Source organism: Phyllopteryx taeniolatus, chromosome 2 (genome assembly GCF_024500385.1).
Source record: "Phyllopteryx taeniolatus isolate TA_2022b chromosome 2, UOR_Ptae_1.2, whole genome shotgun sequence".
Taxonomy (NCBI): Eukaryota; Metazoa; Chordata; class Actinopteri; order Syngnathiformes; family Syngnathidae; genus Phyllopteryx; species Phyllopteryx taeniolatus.
The window spans coordinates 631,561-652,939 of record NC_084503.1 but is presented as its reverse complement, the minus strand read 5'-3'; the positions used below and the strand labels follow the sequence as shown (position 1 = coordinate 652,939).

The 21,379-nt window shown below is 45.1% G+C and overlaps 1 protein-coding gene across 6 annotated transcripts in view; it reads right to left on the bottom strand.

The window, feature by feature from the left end:
- dennd2b (DENN domain containing 2B) overlaps positions 1-21,379 on the bottom strand; it is a 55,587-nt gene that overhangs the window by 13,750 nt on the left and 20,458 nt on the right. For 3 of the 6 annotated variants that reach the window (XM_061750717.1, XM_061750707.1, XM_061750724.1), the window contains exons 3-12: positions 19,017-20,291; positions 17,178-17,326; positions 9,606-9,727; positions 8,219-8,434; positions 6,337-6,433; positions 6,178-6,222; positions 5,732-5,916; positions 4,848-4,957; positions 4,488-4,557; positions 1,483-1,560 (exon numbers count right to left, since the gene is read on the bottom strand). In XM_061750717.1, coding sequence (XP_061606701.1) covers positions 1,483-1,560; positions 4,488-4,557; positions 4,848-4,957; positions 5,732-5,916; positions 6,178-6,222; positions 6,337-6,433; positions 8,219-8,434; positions 9,606-9,727; positions 17,178-17,326; positions 19,017-20,291 — 2,347 coding nt within the window. The remainder of the gene's footprint in view (positions 1-1,482; positions 1,561-4,487; positions 4,558-4,847; positions 4,958-5,731; positions 5,917-6,177; positions 6,223-6,336; positions 6,434-8,218; positions 8,435-9,605; positions 9,728-17,177; positions 17,327-19,016; positions 20,292-21,379) is intronic. The other 3 variants (XM_061750741.1, XM_061750732.1, XM_061750749.1) reach the window with 1 other exon arrangement.

Sequence of the window (21,379 nt, the reverse complement as noted above, 5' to 3'; positions counted from 1 at the left end):
CGCAACAAGCCAGGCAGCACTGAGGTTTATTGAGAGACATACAGCATAATAGAAGAAGAAGAAGGAGGAGGAGGAGGAGAGACTATATGCCTGTGAGTAATGTTGTATGTTCTTTTTGTGTTGCTGTGCTGTGTGTGATAAAGAAGCAGTTGTTTGATGGTTAATAACTACAGTAACACTGCTGCTAATTTCCACTAGCCCGTCTATGGCATTTCAAATTGGATGCGAGTTCAAATCCAGTCTCGCCTGTGTGGAGTTTGCATGTTCTCGCCGTGCCTGCGTGGGTTTTGGCTGGCGACCAGTTTAGGGTGTAGCGGGCCTCCCGCCCAGAGTCAGCTGGGCTAGGCTCCAGCACGCCCGCGAACCTCGTGAGGAGAAGCGGTACGCAAAATGGATGGATGGAATGAAGATAGCGCACTTTTGTTTTTACATGGTTTGGTTGAACATTTTGGCGGTGTAACATACAATTTCTCTTGTTTTTTATATGCCAGTATTATAGTCACTTAAACAGCTTGAAGCAAGCACACCTAGCCTCTTATTTGGAGAGCTGCGCAAGCGAGAGTCTCCTTGTTTTCCTTTAATAGGCGCTAAGCTTTAAAAAGTAAGTTGAAATGTTTTTAAAGCGTGTAGGATGGGTCAACCTATATACAGTAGGAAAAAAGTACGGTCTGTATAGTGTGTATTTTCACCTTTTGCGGGTGAGTGGAACGCATCTCCAGCGATAACATTTTGTTGGGTAAATATTGTATATATATGTATATATAGATATAGATATAGATATATGTTTTATTCATTATGTCATCTGTAATCACGGCAGTAGGTGCTTCAGAGCTACCGCACCGCTCTGTAACATGAAAAGGAAATTCGGTCAATTATACTAAACAAGGTCAACTCGAGTCTTTGACTCGTTCACTCAGAAAGAGTTTGTATCTCGGGTAGAACAACAAGGGTGCTTAGTCTACAGTTCACAGTTGAAAGGCTTCAATCGCTTGGCCACATGCGTCACAAAAGGATGCTTCAAATTCAACAAAGAAGAGATATTTACATGCAGGTATTTGCATATTGCATATATTTAAATGACGCATAGTAGAGCCCACATTAGTTACAACTGCACAAGCTAAACAGATCCAGATCTGTTTATGATTGTGCATCATACTGTGGTGAGATATAGAGGAAAATATTATGATTAGGATTACATTCTTAAGATGCACGAGATGAATCAAGAGTGAACATTCTTATTCCTGCAGTATTTCTCAGACTTTTGTGTACCTCGAGAAGCATCTGTTTAAGTTTGTATCTTATTTTGCTTTTGTTTTGGTCAAAAGCGCAAACAAAAACTTGGGAAAATCAGATACTCAAAGAAACAAGAAAAACATGTTGAAGTTTAACGGACAGAACTCCAGGTGAAGGTGAAATTGAATCGCATGCAGTTTTGTCGCTTATGTCGGCTACGTGCGCTTGAGTGCGTTCGTATGAACTCACGGTGGAGAACAAGTCAAAACAGCCGAGCCTGCTGATGACACAGTAGACTTCTGGTAGGCGAGCTCCTTTCCCACTTGGCTGCAAGAGAAAAGAAACGAGCAAATGGAGCAGCGGCGAGGACAGACTTGAAAGGGGTGGGCTGTGGTTTGAGGAGCTAAAGAAGGTAGTAGAGTAGTAGGATGCCTCGAAGATGGGGGATTCGTCTCAAAATAACGGCCATGAATATTGTCTCTATTTGAGGCGAGCCGCTTCCTAAACACAGATGCTTTATCGGCGTCCGCCGATGCTACCGATCTTCCTAACGTACACTCGCGCGCCGAGATGTTCCTCGAGACACTCAAACCTCTTGTCCATATTAGGTATACCACTTTCTGTTGTTTCTCCTCCGCCTTTCCAAATGGAGGATTAAATCAACTGTGTGGAGCTTGATTCAAGTGCTCAGGAATGCTTGCTTGCTGCCAACTTGCTGGACGGAAACAAAAGCCACAGAAGGAGAGCGGCTCACCTCTTCTTATATCTTTATCAGAGTCTTCCACATTCATCTAGGCTAAGTACGAGTGGAGAAATTCACGATATTGACCCTTGGAAAATGTACGTAAACGTTCTGAGATTGACCGAATTGCAAATGCCGCAGAGTGATGCTGAGCACCCGCAATTTATTTAATTTCATTTAAACTGGGTAGCTCGGGGGGGGGGGGGGGGGGGGGAAAGTTCAAAAAGCTCTGCGGCCTCATTATGAAGAAGAAACGTCCTAAAATTACAAAGTCAAGATCTTTCATGGTTTGTGTTGGTTTTGCCTTTCACTTTTATATGCTCCTAAATTTCTGCGATTGGCTGGCAAGCAGTTCAGGGTGGACCCCGCCTCCTCCCCGATGACAGCTGGGATAGGTTCCAGCACGCCCGCGACCCGCGTGAGGAGAAGCGCGACAGAAAATGGATGGATGGATGGATGGATGGATGGATGCTCCCAAAAATTTGAAGAGACTCCGCTAATCTGTCACAAGCGACAGCAAGTAAAAACTCCCCATGCGCCAGCGAGAAGAAGCCTTGAGCGGAACCAGACTTGGCAGAAACGAGACGGCTCCGTCAGGCCAAATTCAGCAGCATCTTTGCTACTTTATGACACATTCTACTATTGCTTCTTCGCTATTGATCTCTTTTCAAAAGTCTGAATGAGGGGGGCGTGTAGTCCAGATCAAGCATGTACTGAGAAAAAAACAACAACAAATAACTAATCCATCCATCCATTTTCCTCACGCGGGTCGCGGGCCGCCAGTTATCTTCGGGCGGGAGGCTGGGTACACCCGGAACCGGTCGCCAGCCAATCGCAGGGCACATAGAAACAAACAACCATTCGCACTCACATTCACACCTACGGGCAATTTAGAGTCTTCAATCAACCAACCACGTATGTTTTTGGGATGTGGGAGGCGGGCACACCGGCGGGGCCAGGATTTGAACCCCGGTCCCCAGAACGGTGAGGCAGATGTGCTAACCGTGCCGGGCAAATAACTCATCACAACATCGAATGGAAAAAAAATCAATGAAATTAAGCTACCGGAAAAGGTAGGTACTGGTCGGGGATAAAACTCATCACTGATTGGGCGAACCTACAGGTAGAGGTCAGAATCAGAATCAGAATAGGTTATGGTGAGGGAGTTAAGATTCCTCGCTGATTGGACGAGCGAGACGACTTGATTGGACGGCGCCATCTGTGCAGCCCAACCTCTTTTCAATGCGTTATTTGAATGTCGCGATTAGTCGTGAGCCTATCTATCCGGGATCACCTCATTTGATATGTTACGGGAGCAAGTTGGGTTTTGTGCGGATGTACGTTAACAAAGCCCACTTCCCAGTCGGAAAAAGAGGGCGCTCGCCCGCCGCTGAGTTAGCGGCCCGGGCACTCGTCTCCCAATACTTGACATGGTGGGCAGTGTGGGTGCGGCGCCGTAGTTATATAACGCAGAGCCACAAAATCACGTGCCGAGTCAAAATATTATTTGATAGCAGCGGCTACGTTTGAATCACTGGTAACGCTCATTTAAAAAAAAATACAAATAAAAAAAAAACACACAGCAGAATCAGACGCGGAACAACTTCCTGGTCAAAGCATCCAATGAAGTCCTCCCTCTTGTCCAATCAGCGATGAGTCTTATCTCCCCCCCCCCCCCACCAGTACCTACCTCTTCCGGTAGCTTAATTTCATTATGTTTTGTCATTTGCTGTTGTGATTTTTTTTTTTTTTGTTGAGTTATTTGTGGTTGTGTTTTTGAACTCGTCGTGTTTAGTTATTTACTGTTGTGTTTTGCACTTCAGGGCCACCGTACTTGGATCACTTTTCCTTTCAGTAATTCGATTGCTTTGGCACCAGAACATCCGACCGAAATCGAAAATATGGAATGCAGTTTTAACATGTATTGGATATCCTTGATGAAGAATTCGATGTCAACTTGTAGAATTTTATAATGTCACTCGAGGTACTTGTAGCATGCAGTTGTCAACTAGTACACAGATTTGCCTCACGAGTAACATACTTACTGTTGTCATACTAGTATGCCAAAGTTGTCCTACTAAGGGAGGCAATGAGTGTACTAGTACATGGATATCCTTGATATCAACTAAACCCTGAAACGGCTTTATGGAAAGGGTTTGAGCATTTATTTTCTATTAAGGATATCCAGCCCAATGTGGAAAAAAGGGTTCCTCGTAAGACAAGTCGGAAGACTGGTGCACTAAATTGTCTCATTCGTGAGGATATGAAGTATACTAGTACTGTATATGGAGCTTAGGCTGGAGATCAAGGATATTGAAGCTGCTTTCCTTGATAATATCATTTTTGAGCTACGTGATTTGTGTTTTGTCACACCGAGCGCATATGTTGATTTTGCTCCGAGCCCGTAAAATCGCCGATGGCGTCATTGGAAAACCTGTCTCATGCGCAAAAGAAAAGGTCTGTCACAACAAAGGAGGCAGAAGCGCGGAGAGAGGCAAGGCGGGGAGCTGACCAGCAGGCGTCTGCAGTAGCCGAACCTCCTGCTGCCGTCTTCTCCGGTCAACATGAAAGAGAAGGTCTCACTGTGCATAGAACAACAATTGTCACATGGAAGTTGGGCTGCATAGGTACAGTGATGCATTGTATTATGGAGAAAACTGACACACGGTCATACTCAAAATCGAGGGTCCGAATCTCGTAACAGCTTTGAAATTATGGTCAGAAAATCTTTTGGGTGAAAATATAGCAGCTTCAGGTTAGTCAAAGGCCAGACTGTTGACAATCCTAGGAGAGCATGTGTGACACCAGAACGCGATATAATGCTTACTGATAGAGGTCGACGATGTGTTAACGGTAGGATGCTGGGCTATACCTGGAATACTCGGACACAGGGTTCCAGTCTTTTGCATCGGGGAAACAGAACTGAGGAATAGCTTTGAGCCTCTGTTCTGCCTCTCGCATCTGTTTGGTGAGCCTCTCGAGCTGGAGGAGAGGAGGAAAAGAGAAGGCATTCAGATCACTCCAACCGCAAAGATCTCTGTGTGACTTCATCTTTTAGTAGCACACCTACACGTACTGCTAGAGCTATACAGATCTAATGTATATTGTCCATTCAGCAGTGCAATTCTGAATGATGTAAGCCGGGCCGGGCTGACTTGGGGGGCCAGTCACAAGACGGACTCTTGCAATATCAGTAATGACAAATCTCCTTTCAACTCTGCATTTCCTCGCGCTGTGACAAATAGTGCTAGCTTCTCCAAGAGCGGTTTTCTGGGTGTACTGTCTCAGACTTGAAATGCAATATTACATAGGGTGGGCACATAAATACAATTGCCACCCACTCGGGACGGGTTAAATCAGACAAAACGTGGCTTTTATGTGATTGCTGGCTTCCCCCAAATAATCGGAGCAAAAGATTTCTTTTCTGCAACTTAGCTGTATATTTGTTTGTTTTCCACTAACACTTCTCCTTCCATCACTTGTGGTGCTCCCCCAAATGTTCCATGGTGAAAAGCGTCAGCGCAAAAATCTCCACCACTTTTACACCTGTTGCCAACAGCGCCCGCAATCTGTCCGAATGAGTGAACACGCAATTTAGCGTCTACTGTTCGGGAACATAGTAATAAATCCGTCCCGAGGTGAGACCCTAGGTTGATTTTTGTCAGACCTTACACAAGAGAAAATAAAACAATTCCCTTCAAATTCGTGTCACGCCAAGCGTAAAATATGTTTCAGTTCCGATGGTCACGCCCTCACCTTAGGGAACTGGTAAGTGACCTCGGGGGAGTAGGAGTTCTTGCTCTGCTTTTTTTTCAAAGACACAACTACAAAATACTCAAAGAGTTCTCTCTCCTGCCACTCAATCAGCTGCAGCTCCAGCGTGCGGTAGCTGGGCGCCTGTCGAAGGATGGACTGCAATTTCAACAGCCTTTGCGTGTGAGCTGAAAAAATACAAAATTGATCACGGAGCAGGAAATCAACAAATGCAAATGTCTCATCATCGTTTCTTCAAATACACTTTTTAACTCGCACTGACATACTGTAAACATTCAGAAACCTTTCTTTTGTTACCGAAGTCGCATTAACTATGAACGTCCCAAACAGAGCCAAAATGTGTAAGGTCAAGACAGGTCCCTTCATCAAAACAAAAGTGACATGGGAAAGGCACCTTGGCCATGGAAACCGCCGATGTGCTCACTCACCTTTGAACCTGTCGTCAGAGTCGCTCTCACTCTCGCTGTTGTCATCTGGGGGGCAGACAAAAAAAGCTTTTCGAGGGCGCAAAGGGCAATTTCACAAACGTCTGTTTGGGCAATGGGAAGATGTACACTGCTAGATGTATTTGGTGGGAAATATTCTACCTCTCAAAGATGAGGTGTCGAGATTGCTCATGGACAGCTTTTTAAGTCTCTTCTTTCCGCGTTTGCTGCAGTAGATTGAGTTGATTCTCTGGACCAGCTGTAAACAGAACACACTATCTGCAGTTGAATCGCAGCAAATTAAAAAAAAAAAGAAAAGAAGAAGAAGTGGAGCAGAGTCACGAGCAACAGCTAATCAAAGTATCAGTTATGCTTGAAGATAATACGGCTGTTAATACCCAACTTGAGCTGTCACCGAATGTCTTTTGTCTTTTGTTTTAGGGATTCATGCAGTGTTTACATGAATTGACGAGACGTATGATGCTTCCCCCCCCCCACAATTTAAAACCCAGGTGTGTTCATAACATGTTCAGTCATTGGCATGCTATCATCAACGTAATACCCCAAGGATCAAGAATTCTATCGCTTTTTTTTTTTCCTTTCTTTCCAAAATCAAGCTGTTTTCAGGGCTGGCCTTCTGCTACTATTACAAGCTGCAAGCTGGCGACATGCACATCAGCATCATTTTTAAGGTAATTTAAGATGAGTTGGAAATGATATAAGTGTTTTGGGATCATAGGTTGGGATGTATTTATGGATTCAACTCTTAATATAGACAGTTCTAAACATTGCGGGCTGAGGGGCGTTCATTATTTGTGGTTCACGGGAGCGTTCGGTCCCCATCCCCCGCCAATGATCGGGATTTACAGTATAACGCTATTTTTGAAACAGCAAAAAAAAAAAAATAAATAGAAAATGATAATAATACAGTCAGCAACTCCCCTGCTGCACGTCAAGCGATTGACTCTCGCACATATTTACCAACTCGCTCCAACGGAAAAACTGCCACACTCGGCGTTCTTAACGAGAAACAATGTTTTGAGGTTTTTTTGATGAGTATTATTATTGATCCACAAATAGCATGGCGCAATTGTCAAGGAAGAAGCGGTTTGCCCCGGCCCCTGTAGCTATAATAATACAAAGAGACGAAACGGGCGGCAAATAAAAAGGAGAGTGCGCATATTTTTCTCATCCGCAGGTACATATTCAATTATAAATATAGTCGTCAAAATAATATAGTTGGAAAGAAGTCGTCATTGTAAAACACTATATATATATATATATATATATACTGTATACTGTGTATACTGTATCGTTACGGCTGGATGTTGCTTCATGCACGGAAACATAATTTCTGTTGCGCTGCACACAAACTTGTGCATTTGGCGATCCACATGTACATCATTATGAAATCATAAATACAGTTAAGTATTATATGTACACTGTATTGGACTTGTATTCTATTGGTACGGCTTTGGCAATGGCTGCAGCCGGATGAATTCGAGCTAATGACCGGAAAGGTATATTTTGGTTGAGAAAGCAGACGTTATTTTTGATTGGCCGTTACTGCGGCGACATGGCAAACACTGTTCACGGACGACTCCAATTTTGAAATTCAGCAAAACTAGTGTCTGACAGTTGGCCACTAATGAAAACTAGTTGCCGAGGCCCGCACACTGCGCAACAGTGGAATTGGTTTCGGCTGACTCGCTAACTCCGCTCCGCTCCGCTCTGCTCTCTCTCTCTCTCTCTCTCTCTCTCTCTCTCTCTCTTCTCCTCTCCTCTCTCAAGCCGTCTTGCCTTGAACATCTACCTGATGTGTAGAAGCTACGCAGGTTATATTTTTCAATGAATACATGTATTTTTTCCTGCATTTTTGTCATGCCTCTGTGCCTTCCACTGAGTCATCTGGCGTGCCTCGCTCTTTGGAAACCGCTGCGCAAAACCAAAGCATTCGAAGAATCCTACAAGCCCGGAAGGGAACACGAGTCGAGCTCGGCAAGGGCTGAGCGGAGATGTTTGTGTTGGATCCGGCGATGTGTACCTTGGGAATCCGCCAATGCCTGTGCGAGCCCAGGTTATCGCCGGTTCTGCAAAGGCTATCATCCAGCAGGCCACAAGAGGAAGCCGATACAGCCGCGTGGGGGAGGAGCAGCGTTTCATGGTGGCTGTGGCGTTTGGACAACTGCGACACCCGCTGACTCTTCCGGTCGGCGGTGCTCATGATGCGAAGGGACTGACTGCTGGGTTTGGACGGCAACTAAACACGGGGCAGAATATCAAATGAGGAGTACTTTCAAATTGCAACTAGCCAAGTCTATTCACTGCAATATTAGCCACCATTTATTACAGCGATGAGACTTGAGATTTTTATACGAGATTATTTGAAGGATAAGGATTCAAAATCTATACTTTTAAACCTTTTAATATTACAGTAGACATTCTGTATGTATTCTTCAAGGTGACAACCCCATAAACGGGGGCGATTCTTGGATCGGAGATTTAGGAGTGCTGAGCACTCAGCTGGGCGAGATCAATTTCAATGTTTTGTACATTGGAATGCAATTGCTGTGAAAGAGAAGCAAAACACTTTTGGGGAAAGTCTATGACGAAAGCATTCAATGTTGAGCCACGGCAAAAAAAGAAATGGATTGAATGTAGAACGCCAACATGTTGTAAGACAACACATTTTGATACAGAAGCACCTCTCCATACACATAAACAGCATGTACTGTATGCATTTTCTTTCCTGGAGTAAACCAGCCCAAACCAAAGTGAAAACTACAAATACACAAAATGGACCTTGGACTTATTTCTGGGACTTTTACATGAAATGGAATGCACCACATGAACAAAAATGGACTTTTGTGAACACGTTGCGTACTAATACGATATATAGAATCCTCTCTTTGCTCCTCCCTCTCTAATGGGTCCTAATTGGCTTTCCAATGCTAATGCGCATCCACTCAGTGAGTTTGCCAGGAGCACCTTGGCTTTCCTCTTAACACGTGCACATGACACAACAGCTCGCTTCTCGAATTCCAATTCAAAGCGAGGACAGTTGTGCTGCCTCTGTCCGCCTGAAACGTTCCCTAGCTGGAAGAAAACGTCAGCTACCTAACAACATAAACACTGAGCTACGATTAAATGCAGCCAAAATGAGGGATGGTAACGATAAGAGCGTGTTGGTACTGAGTGGCAGAAGTTAGGAATTGTTCCACATATCTTGGTTTAAGCAAGGTACGTAATCCACGACTGTATATGAATGGAGGGCGGCATATCGTGCGCTCGGAGCCCGGTCCGCAGTATCCCGTAGGCGTGGGAGCAACCATTTTGGAGATTATTTAAAAATGACATACAGCAAAAGAAAAATCCTCTCAAATTTGAATGGTTCTGTGATTTAGTTTCGGGGCGTTCAGCCTTGGGCTTACCTGAGGTGGAGAGTTGTGCTTCCGATCCAAGGCAGTCCAAGATCTGCTGCTCTCCAAATGACAAGTTTTCCGACCCAAACTCCTCCGTTTTAGGTCAACATCTTCGTATGGGTTCTCCTTCTCTGCGGACGGGATGTTTAGGTTCAGTGTATCTTCAATTACAATAAACCGACTCGGGGAAGGAGTCCAAAAGAGAGAGCAAACCGTGCGGTCAAAAGAACAGCAAAGAGGTGTCGGAAGCACCGGAGGATTTTACTAAAAGAAAGGTAAGTCAAAGGTCATTCCCAGTCGGCTCTCGCTTTTTCAAAACAGTCGCTGTTGGCACCGGGCCCAACAGAACCCAGTGAGCCGAGCCGAAGCCGATGAGTCACCGTCCAGGCGTGCAAACCGTCTGCTCCGCTGAGGAAGACGAGACTCATCTTCATCCAGATTTCTTTGTTTGATAAGACATTTGGATAAGTCATTTCCTTTCCTGTGAGATGGCAAATCAGATGTTTGTCCAGCAATTAAACGAGCTCCTTGCGCATACAACGTTGATATTGCAACGAAAGAACGGGCCATTGATGGAAACAACGATAATTGCATTCTAACCACCGTCTCAATTTTCACTTCACTTCACAGTATGGTTAGTATTGTACAGCTACGCTCATTGTTTAGCTTACCGAGCCGCAGCTTTGATTGTTTGGGTTGACTCTGAAAGCTCTCAACGTGTTGTTTTTGGAACTCAAACCCAGTGTACATTACCTGCTTAACACCAACTCGGTAACAAGACACAGTTGGCAATAAGACATTTCTCGTAGGGGTTGAGGTCAAAACAAATCTAGCTGAAATTGAGTGAATATGAAATATCACCAAGTTAAAAGAGACATACAGTATATATATATATATATATATAGATATATATATATATGTATGTATCTATTTATCTATCGGCGCCCGACTGGTTAGAGCATCTGCCTCACACTTCTGAGGACCGGGTTCAATCCCCGGCCCCGCCTGTGTGGAGTTTGCATGTTTGCGTGGCTTTTCTCCGGGCACTCCGCTTTCCTCCCGCATCCCAAAAACATGCGTGCTAGGTTCATTGAAGATTGCCCTAAATTTCCTGTATTGTGAGTGCAAATGGTTGTTTGCTGGTATGTGCCCTGCGATTGGCTGGCAAGCAGTTCAGGGCGTACCCCGCCTCCTGCCCGACGATAGCCGGGATAGGCTCCGGCACGCCCGCGACCCGCGTGAGGAGAAGCGGCTCAGCGAATGGATGGATGGATGGATATTTATCTGTCGAGCTACTGTATCTATCCAGCTCGAGAACCTTGACGGCAGAGTCTGGATTTTGTCAGCCAGAAATCGACAAAGACATTGCTATGCACATTCACAAAGCCAATGCGGATCATTCCATCAAAAAGATGTATTGGCGATGTCAGCGCCTTTTCCACATCGAATAAGGGACGCTTCGACATGTGCTCCTAAATGAGATACGGACTGTCTATTTAGCAATGCAACATCGGTATGAAGGATCAATACATAAAGTAAGCAGTCCAGTAAGACATTGTGTTGCTTTTTTATATGCGCGTCTGTTCCGCAGACGTCAGCTGTAGCCGATATAGGTTTGCAACTTGAACAGCTGCACAACAAGAAAAAAACTGTGCGAATGAGAATGTTTCTTAAAGACTGCCGTGTGAAAGTAGCCTTTGGTACACGACCTACGCGGTTGACAAGTCGACATTTCGGAAGAAAAACACAAGTGCATTTTGCCAACAACTCGGTACTGGTGATTGCATAAAGGTCATATGCAGTACGTCATGTACACGTCCTGGCTTCTCACAACCGTAGCAGCCGAGGCTCGAGTGCCTCTGCTGTATTTTACTGATTTTATCGATATACACTTAGACAGTATTCTCCATTCTCGAAACATTCAACGTAACTTGTAAGCAGATAACCGAAGGGAATCGTAGGATCACCCAGACTACTACGAGTTCCTAAGCCTCAAGCGCTACATAAAAGGTGAAGAGCTCCTGCGTGGAATTGCTGCTCCACCGTAATATAGTAGTTCAGCCTCTGAACTTGTAAATGGATACAATAAAATAGGACGGGCCAGTGCCCGTTGCTAACTTCTTTTCAACTTGAAAATGTAAAGCTATCCTACAAGGGAAAGGAAAAGAATATAGCTATCGAATAGGTGTTTAGCTACTTCCAGAGGGGAAACACATGAACTCAGGAGGATGTCAAACAATGAGTGTGTGTAGAGTGTGTTTACCGTTAAGCTGCCTCCACATCTATTTTCTGTTATTTTATGGCTCACTTTTCAACATTGAGTGGAGAGCAGAAACAACAACTTTCCTGACTGACCTTTTGTGTGTATCATCAGGGTTAAGCAGAATAAGAAAGACTTGCACGGCCCCGTGCTGTGCAGCAACTCCATTAAACTGAAGCAGTTGTGTAATGAGAGCCTGCTGGGAAAATTATACGTCTGCGAAGCAGCTAATGTACTGCAGGGTACTATTTACTGCACTCCAATGCAGCGGGGTGGACACACCTCAACTCCACTCTGTGATTGAACATCTCTGTGTACACAATGGAATCTCCAGCCAGGGTGAGGCACTGAACAAACTATGATGACTGGATCAGCTCACCCAATGAAATGGACACGCGACAGTGTAGAAACCAATTGTGCATGACAAAATAGTACATTTAGCAGCAGTGCGCGCAACATTTAGGTTGTCCTTCCTGAACACATTCTGACTGGAATCTCACTAACAAACCACATTGGGTGGCGGACAATAGCATCGATAAGATAACACCATAACAGGCTGAATAGCACGAGTTAAAAGCCTTCAAGATGCATGTCAATGACGCCAACACATTAGCGTGTCATTAAAATCAACTCAATCATAGCATCGGTGTTGTAAAGTAGGTGATTCATCTTCTGCTTCAACGCTTTCCCAGTTGACACGTCATGAATACATTACACTTGTCTGGCCTTCCCGTCTCAGCCACAGCAGGAACACAACTGATTTACATTCTAAGGAAGCGCAGGCCAGAATAGCAGAGACCTTCTTGTACGTGTCTTGTAGGACACTTGAAAGTGGATTCAAATATTTGTTTCTGAACACATTATACATGTTACTAATAACATGCAAAGACTGACAACAACCGATATTGAATTGAATACACTACAAAGACAAGATATTTCATGTTCAAACTGATCAACTTGATTGTTTTTCGCAAATAATCATTGACTTCGAATTTGATGGCTGCAACACGTTCCAAAAAAGCTGGGACAGGTGGCAAAAAAGACAAAGTCATCAAGTTGAGGAACGCTCATCAAACGTCCCACAGGGGAACAGGCTCATTGGGAACAGGTGGGTGCCGTGATTGCTTCCCTGAATTGCTCCGTCATTCCCAAGCAAAGATGGGGCGAGGTTCACCTCTTTGCGAACAAGTGCGTGAGAAAATAGTCCAACAGTTTAAGGACAATGTTCCTCAACGTACAATTGCAAGGAATTGAGGGATTTCAACATCTACGGTCCATAATGTCATCAAAAGGTTCAGAGAATCTGGAGAAATCACTGCATGGAAGCGGCAGGGCCGAAAACCAACAGTGAAATCCCGTGACCTTCGATCCCTCAGGCGGCATTGCATCAAAAACCGACATCAATGTGTAAAGGATATCGCCGCATGGGCTCAGGAACACTTCAGAAAACCAACGTCAGTAAATACAGTTCGGCGCTACATCCGGAAGTGCAACTTGAAACTCTACTGTGCAAAGCAAAAGCCATTTATCAACAACACCCAGAAACGCCGCCGGCTTCTCTGGGCCCGAGCTCATCCAAGATGGACCGACGCAAAGCGGAAAAGTCTTCTGTGGTCCGACGAGTCCACATTTCAAATTGTTTTTGGAAATTGTGGACGTCGTGTCCTCCGGGCCAAAGAGGAAAAGAACCATCCGGACTGTTATGGGCGCAAAGTTCAAAAGCCAGCATCTGTGATGGTATGGGACTGTGTTAGTGCCAATGGCATGGGTAACTTACACATCTGTGAAGGCTTCTTCCCTCTTGCGATCGACTTCTTAAACACCTGACCTACAATTCCATCACAACATGCTGACAATTTTTTGACTTGAGTTCGTTGTCACATTTCTGTGGGGCCAATTCTACATTACTCGTGCACTCACTGTCGTCGTCTCGCCACGCTGCACTATTTGCATATCTGTTGTTGACCAATACTGGCCACTCATGCCAGAGTAGCATCTGCTCCATTTGCACACTGATTGAGGAGTATCTGTAACATCTGCACAACCAACATTGTCCCAGATGATCGCACTACTCGTCACTTTAAACCGCATCCACTCCTTGAAGTCTCGGCGCCCCTTGCACAATGCTCATTGCGCCAGACTATTGCAATATTAGTCATTCCAACTGCTCTAAGTGCTAGAGGACTCTGCATCTTTTTGCACAATTGTCAAAAAAAAAAAATGTACCGGCATTACCAGAAAACTAGTAACCCTTTACTGCTCAGTGACTGTTTTTTTTTTTTGTCAATGTCTTTCTGTCTCCAAAGTGTTCTGTAAACTGACTGACTGTTGTCGTACTAGAGCGGCTCCAACTACCGGAGACAAATTCCTTGTGTGTGTTTTTGGACATACTTGGCAAATAAAGATGATTCTTATTCTCAAAGGTACATACAGATTTTGTAGAAACATATGCTGCCATCCAAGCGACGTCTTTTTCATGGACGCCCCTTCTTATTTCAGCAAGACAATGCCAAACCACATTCTGCACGTGTTACAACAGCGTGGCTCCGTAGTAAAAGAGTGCGGGTACTAGACTGGGCTGTCTGCAGTCCAGACCTGTCTCCCATTGAAAATGCGTGGCGCGTTATGAAGTGTAAAATACGACAACGTAGACCCCGGACTGTTGAACAGCTGAAGCTGTACGTCGAGCAAGAATGGGAAAGAATTCCACCTACAAAGCTTTTAGACTTTATCAGTTTGAACATTACATATCTTGTCTTTGTAGTGTATTCAATGAAATATAGGTTGAACATAATTTGCAAATCATTGTTTTCTGTTTTTATTTATGTTTAACACAACGTCCTAACTTCATTGGAATTGGGGTTGTATAAAGCTATAGCGTTCAACTGATTTCACCATTTCAGGTTTCCTGATATATATATATATATATATTTGTTTGTTTTTTTTGGCCATGGCTGAACAGCACCACATGACACAATTTGGAATGCAGCCTGACTCGCATCTCACCCCTAGAATTTAAGAACCTTTGAGCGGTTAGCTAGCTAGCAATGTCGACACCACTTTAGCGCGCCTCGTTGTCGGCCGAGAGTGCACACACATGACAAAAAAATAAATAAATAATAAAAAAATAAAGACTTCCGACTTGACAGCCAGTTTATGGACTGGGGCTTCCCATAGATCCTACTGGTGGCTGGAATTATTCCAGAGGCTTTAAGCGGATATATTTGTGCGGCTCAATCATGTAATGGACAGTTTTGTGTTGGTATGAGAAAGATGCTCGATGAAGAATCATCCATTTTTCCAGGTCTTAGAAGTGGTATTTGATTGACAATTGACAGTTGAGCGGGGTGTGATTTCCGCGCATTCAGCAGACATGCCAACAGCTTTTAAGAGCGAAGAGAATATCTTGATTTGTCCACCATTTTGAAGGCTCTTTTTTTTTTTTATACTTGGCAATTTATTTTTAACATTCAAATTTGGCAGGGTTGTTAACAACACTCTTCTTTGTGGTGTTTGTATGTCAGTTACATGACATTTATTTTCACTTTAGGACCTTTAAGCAAAAGATGCTTCAAAGATGGATCATCTGGCCTGTAAAATACAGCATTGATGTTTGAAAATGGTCTTTTTTGAGGGGGGAAAAAAAGACATTGGTAAATGGCCACTCTGCGCTGCAAACTCCACACAACCTGGCAAACAACGGGCCCTTTGTTGGAATTGCAATGTTCTTACGCACTCTAGAAGAGTACAACACATTAGGAGCTTCAGTGAACTGCTGATGAGCACAGTACTGAGCAGTCATTCAAAAAGAACAACAAATAAAATCCATCATATAATCCTGTGATATAATGTGTATCAAAACATGTCACCCCTATTTGGATTTGAATGAGGATTTATCATGCAAGCAGCTTTTTTTTGTTTGTTTTTCTTTTTTTAAACGGAACTTCATATCACAGTTTCATCATGAGACACAGTATTTATGCTCTTCCACGCCAAGCTTTACTCACGCTGACACTCATTTCCAGCACATTAAGTATGCCCATGGGAGCTGACAATGAGAATGGGCAGAAGGCCTGCGGGCATTTGCTTGTGGAAAGGAATTTGGCTTCGACATGTCCAGCATTTCATGGACACATGATCTCAAAAGTAATGACTGAGTGCAGTTTACAGTAAACTACTCAACATCCATGTAAGATCTTCAACTTTTGTTTTCATAGGCAGAGAGAAAGTCAAAGTTACTGATTGCAAAGTGTTATTCACTTCTAGTTTGATTGTCCAATGTAAACTGCAAACAAAAACAAAAAAGGGCTTCAAAGACCACTTCCATGCCGACACGTTTGCCGTATGCGTCACACCACTACACAGCACAGATGCTGGCGCAGGGACAAACCCGACAAGGACTAGCACATTATCTTCTTCTGATGTATTCTGTTTTATACATAACACTCAACAACTGTCAATTAGATACCCTTACAATGTATTTTACATATGTTTCATCCATCCATTTTCCTCTGCTTATACAACGTCGGGTCGCGGGGGCCGGAAGCTTAAGCAGGGAAGCCCAGACTTCCCTGTCCCCAGTCACTTCGTCCAGCTATTCCGGGGCATCCCGAGGCGTTCCCAGGCCAGCCTTGGAGACACAGTCTCTCCGGCGTGTCCTGGGTCATCCCCGGGACCTCCTCCCGGTGGGACACCACGGAGGTGTGCACCAACAGCTTCGGGTATTGCCGCCGCAACTGGCATCGACAACCTTACGGCCACAGCTCCGGTCATCCGCCTCAAAAATGGAGGCACGGAACGTGGTCCACTTGAACTCAATGTCCCCTGCCTCCCCCAGGACGTGGGCGAAGTTCTGTCGGAGGTAGGAGTTGAAGCTCCTTCTGACAGGGGGACTCTGCCAGATCTTTCCGACCGACCCTCACTATACGTTTGGGTATAGACACAGTCACCGAGTCGGGGTGGCAATAAGTATGCACACACCTGCTCGACGCCTCTCACCATGGGCAACTCCGCAGTAGAAAAGAGTCCAACCCCGCTCAAGAGGACTGCTACAGGAGCCCAAGCTGTGTGCGGAGGTACGGCCGACGATATCTAGTCGGACCCTCCCAAGCTCGCACACCGGCTCGGGCTCTTTCCCTGCCAGAGCGGTGACATTCCAGCCGGCTTCGGTAGCCGGGGAACGGACCGCCGAGGACCCTGCCTCGGGCCGCCACCGAGCTCAGTACGCAGCCGACCCCCTTGGCCCCTCCCACAGGCGGTGAGCTCATGAGAAGATGTTTCAATCAAAAGTGTAATTAGGAGGAAATGGAGACTATGCTTACCTATTATGTCCTCATACGCATTCTCCTCTAAAGTGCTTTTGGGATTGGGTTGACTCTGCTGCGTCTCTGGGGTTAGCGTGCCATTCTCTGTGGGCAAGGAGGGCTGTGACGACGGGACGTTTGCAGCATCCTCTGATTCGCAAGGCTCTCTAAAGAATAGGAAAGTCAAATTAGGCTGATTGTAATAGGGTGGATTCTTACTAAGTACAGATAGAAGCAAATAGAAAAAGTGAATAATCACAGAGGAAGGCAGACAAAGGCTCAACTTTTAGTACTTACAAATTCAGCAAATTCCTCAAAAAAGCCTTAATCGGCAAATATGAAACACACTCACCAGACAAATCCGTAATTAGTGTCATGTGGATATTTACTTCGATTTCTGAGTATTGATTGCACATTGATGTTCGCATTATGGCTGTGTTCTTGGTGCATTAGCGCTAGGATCTACATGGACAGTATGGCACTGCTGAAAGCTCGTGGCTTTTAAGCTTGGTCTGAAATTGGTCAAACCACAGGAATGTTAAACATAGTGCAAGGGATGAACGATTTTCATCCCTATTTCACATTAGGGACAATCTGAAAAAGCCCCACCCTCGCAAAAGAGAACTTCTGATCCTCAGAGGTAAGTTCCAAATCAATGAAAAAAGTCCAGTCTCAGATTTCACAGGTTGTTCCCGGATGAACCGTGCCGCTTGTTTCAATTAAGTTGACAAATGTCTACATTTTCAAATGCAGTGTCAGTGAGAATAAGTGCAATTGACAAAACCACCAGTATTGATGGTAAGATCTATAACCAAACGCTAAAAAGCTGCAAGCTACTAGTTGCATCGCAGCGTATGAAAAAAATGCCATAACATCAATGTAAACAAATAGATCAAATCAATCGAGCGGAAAGTCCCTGTAAAGTACAAATAAATGTCTTCTAAATTAGACGCACCACAGAGAAGAATGTTGCTAATAACCCTGTCAAATTGGAATGATGTAAAAGAAATTGCGCATTATATTTAATTGCGCATTATATTTAATCAAATCCCTCGACTACGACTTGAAAAATGGATGCTACTTCGTCTAGCACTTGACTAATGCCTACACATACTGTAACTGCAGTACATGTTTTGAGCCACGGAAATGTATCCGTTTAAAGCCTCCGGTGGCCGCAATATATCCAACTGGATCGTCGTGGGCCTTCTCCAAACTGCAACAACGAGGCGCTCTCAAGCTGTCATGCCAGCCCGAAGCCGCGGTCCACACACTAGCTGTCAATTGTGACTCCCCTGCCGCTTCAGCCTTTCTCACCGTGACTTTCCTGCACTCGGGGCTGAAAAAAAAAGCACTCTCGAGGGGCCGGAACAGCCCCAAGACCTGGTCCACATTCTGGCTATCAAGTCAGACTTCTTTTTCTCTTTTTCCCCTTCTTTTCATCTCTTCATTTCAGCGGACAATGAGGCGCTCTAAAGCGGCCGCGCCAGTGGCCTATCCGACGGGGCAAAGTATTTCCGGGGTGTAGGCATAGCTAGCTAACTAACTGCACATTCCAGTTACGCCGGACAATCGTTGATGCAAACAAAGCCGCTCAAGTTCTCATACAGCGGGGGAGGAGAGGAGAGGAGAGACTCATATTGAACGCCAAAGTGCGTCAAGCTACACTGTTTTAGCCATCCCCCAAAAATCTGGAAAAGCGAAATGATGAAACACAGTTTAACGTCATATCACCACAATTGAGTACTACAGTTCTCAGTCTTCCCACCCGTTTGAAACAAATCTCGGAATTCCCTTTACAGGGTCTTTAAGGGCATGTGAGCGCATAGGAACGCAAATGCTAAAAGATCCTCATCTCACCTGTCTCGTGTCGGGCTGGAGGCGCTGCCCACCGACATCACCGCCCGCGTGGTGCTGGGTGCGGGGGTCGAGGGCAAGGGTGGGGGAGACTCACAGGCTGGATGGAGTCCATTCACTGATAACGTGCCCTTCTGCTCTCGTTTGGCCTCGTACTCAAACGTTCGCTTGGGTTTCGGGAGGGGGTTGACGGGAGGTCCAGCGGATGTCTGTCGGCCGGCCGGTTCCGGGCTCACAGACCTGACGGAAGCCACGCTGAACCTTTGTCTGTGTTTTGCAAACTTGTCAGGCAGCAACACGGTATCGGGTTCCGTGGCCACAGAGCAAATACTACTGCGCTTGCTGGTGCACGTGCTGTCAAAGTCCTCGCCAATCACAAAAGATTTGTGTCTTGTCTTGTCTGAAGCGTAGCAGTTACTCAGATAGCGCGGAGGAGGTGGGCTAGGATTGTCCTTCAGGGCTTGCTCTATCTTTTGTATCCTGTTGAGGACCGCCGAGGTCTCCTTACGAGCAGACAGGGAGCGCACAAATGCCCCCGATGACTCAGTCTTACTTATCCTTTTCTGGAAGCGGCCTAAGCCGTCTTTGTCGGAAGCGCCTTCCTCGTCCTCGGTCTCTGTGTAAGAGCATTCTGAAAAAGCTGTGCTCATCCTGCGAATCGCCTTGAAGTCAAATGCTTTCTCGCTGCAGGGGGAAGAGAGCAAGCTTGGGCAGCCCTCGCTGCCTCCGATGCGCTCTCGTCCTGGCCTTTTATCCAAACACAAGCTCATCCTAGGTAGAGAGACCCTCCTGCATTCCCATTCCGAGATCTTTTTGCGGACTGCGGTGGGAAGAACACCCGTTACTGGCCTGCCGACAGAAAGGGTGCGCTTGTGACCTTGGTTCGAGAGAGACCCCAGTGACAGTGTACTCCGACTCAGGGGTCGACCGTTCAGTCCCTCCGATGGAGGAACACCCCCTTGGTTCTCCTTTTGCTCCTGGGCGTCTTGACCTTCACAATACTCATTAGCTTGAGGCTTATAGATGGAGAGACGGTTGTCCAGGCAACTGATGCTCTTGGACTTTGTGAGCCGGCGTTGCGACTCAATGTCACCTGTGAGGGATGGTCCACTGCCAACGCTGGCGGTCTTGCTGTTCCAGCCAGCACGTACCAAAAACCGTCCGTCTGTCCTGAGGTACCTGCTCTGTTTCTGATAGTTCTTCCCGTCACCAGGTAGAGTTTGCTCACTCGGACTCTGGCCACCGGACAGAACAGGGCAAGGAGAAGCAGACTGGCACCTAAAAAGAGATCATGAAAAAGCAACTCAAGTATTTCAATATTTTATTCACAAGAGAACTCAGCTGAGTGGCAAATACCATTGATAGATTAGGGAGACTTTGCCTTCCTTCTACTTGTGAGAAAGATTCAAGGACACAGACAACTTTTTCGAGAGTCAAGAGTTTGAAAAGTTGCAGTGTTTTGTAAGGGCACCATTTATGGAAATGATTGACTTTTTAATCGATTGTATAATTGTCACCTACTGAGTGACATTACACAACAACAACAACAACAACTTTTTATCAACTGTCGTGTCTATGAACAGGCAGTTGTGAATTTCGCCCAGTGAGACTTAACAGTGTGGTTATTAGACATAGTGCCACTCCACCATACCGAGGATTGCACCCATGACTTGGCAGCTCGGCTGGGCAATGATCCGCAACGTTGAAAGTCAAAAGGTAAGCAGAACTCCAGTGAGTTTTGACCGAGCGGCACATCTACAATTGCTCGGTGAAGTAGTGAACAAGATTTGAAATAAGTTCCAGTAAGGCTACAGTTCAGATGACTAGCGTTGGTTTGTTTTGCACTGGTTAGTAACTTTTACTTATTCTAATTTTAGCACTTTATTGCCTTCATTAGATGTGATGTACAGTCTGTCTGTATGTATTTTGGATCTATCTTGTTATTTCACCATGTTTTTCTTTTGTCCTTTCTGAAACCTTGTATTATATGCGTGTGCATATCTACTGTATGCTTGTTATCGCGTTGCATTGTATGTTTTTTTTTTTTTTTTGCTGTGGCTGAAGCATGGGCACATTTTAGTTAATCTTGAATCTTGAAGCGTGAATCGTGAACCCTTCCAGAAATCCTTTTTTGCAGTTTGAGTTATGCTGGTAACAACATTCCTTACAAACACAGGCAAGTAATCAACCACAGATGTGGAAGAAGTCAACGAGCTACAGAATCAGTCAATCCAACATTTTCATTTCATATTTTGAGAATAGTCACAGCAAACTCGTCAGCATCTGGAATTATGAGTGTGAAATACGATCCAAAATCAAACATTACAATGCCAGCACAGAGTTATCCTGATCTCAATAATTCCCAG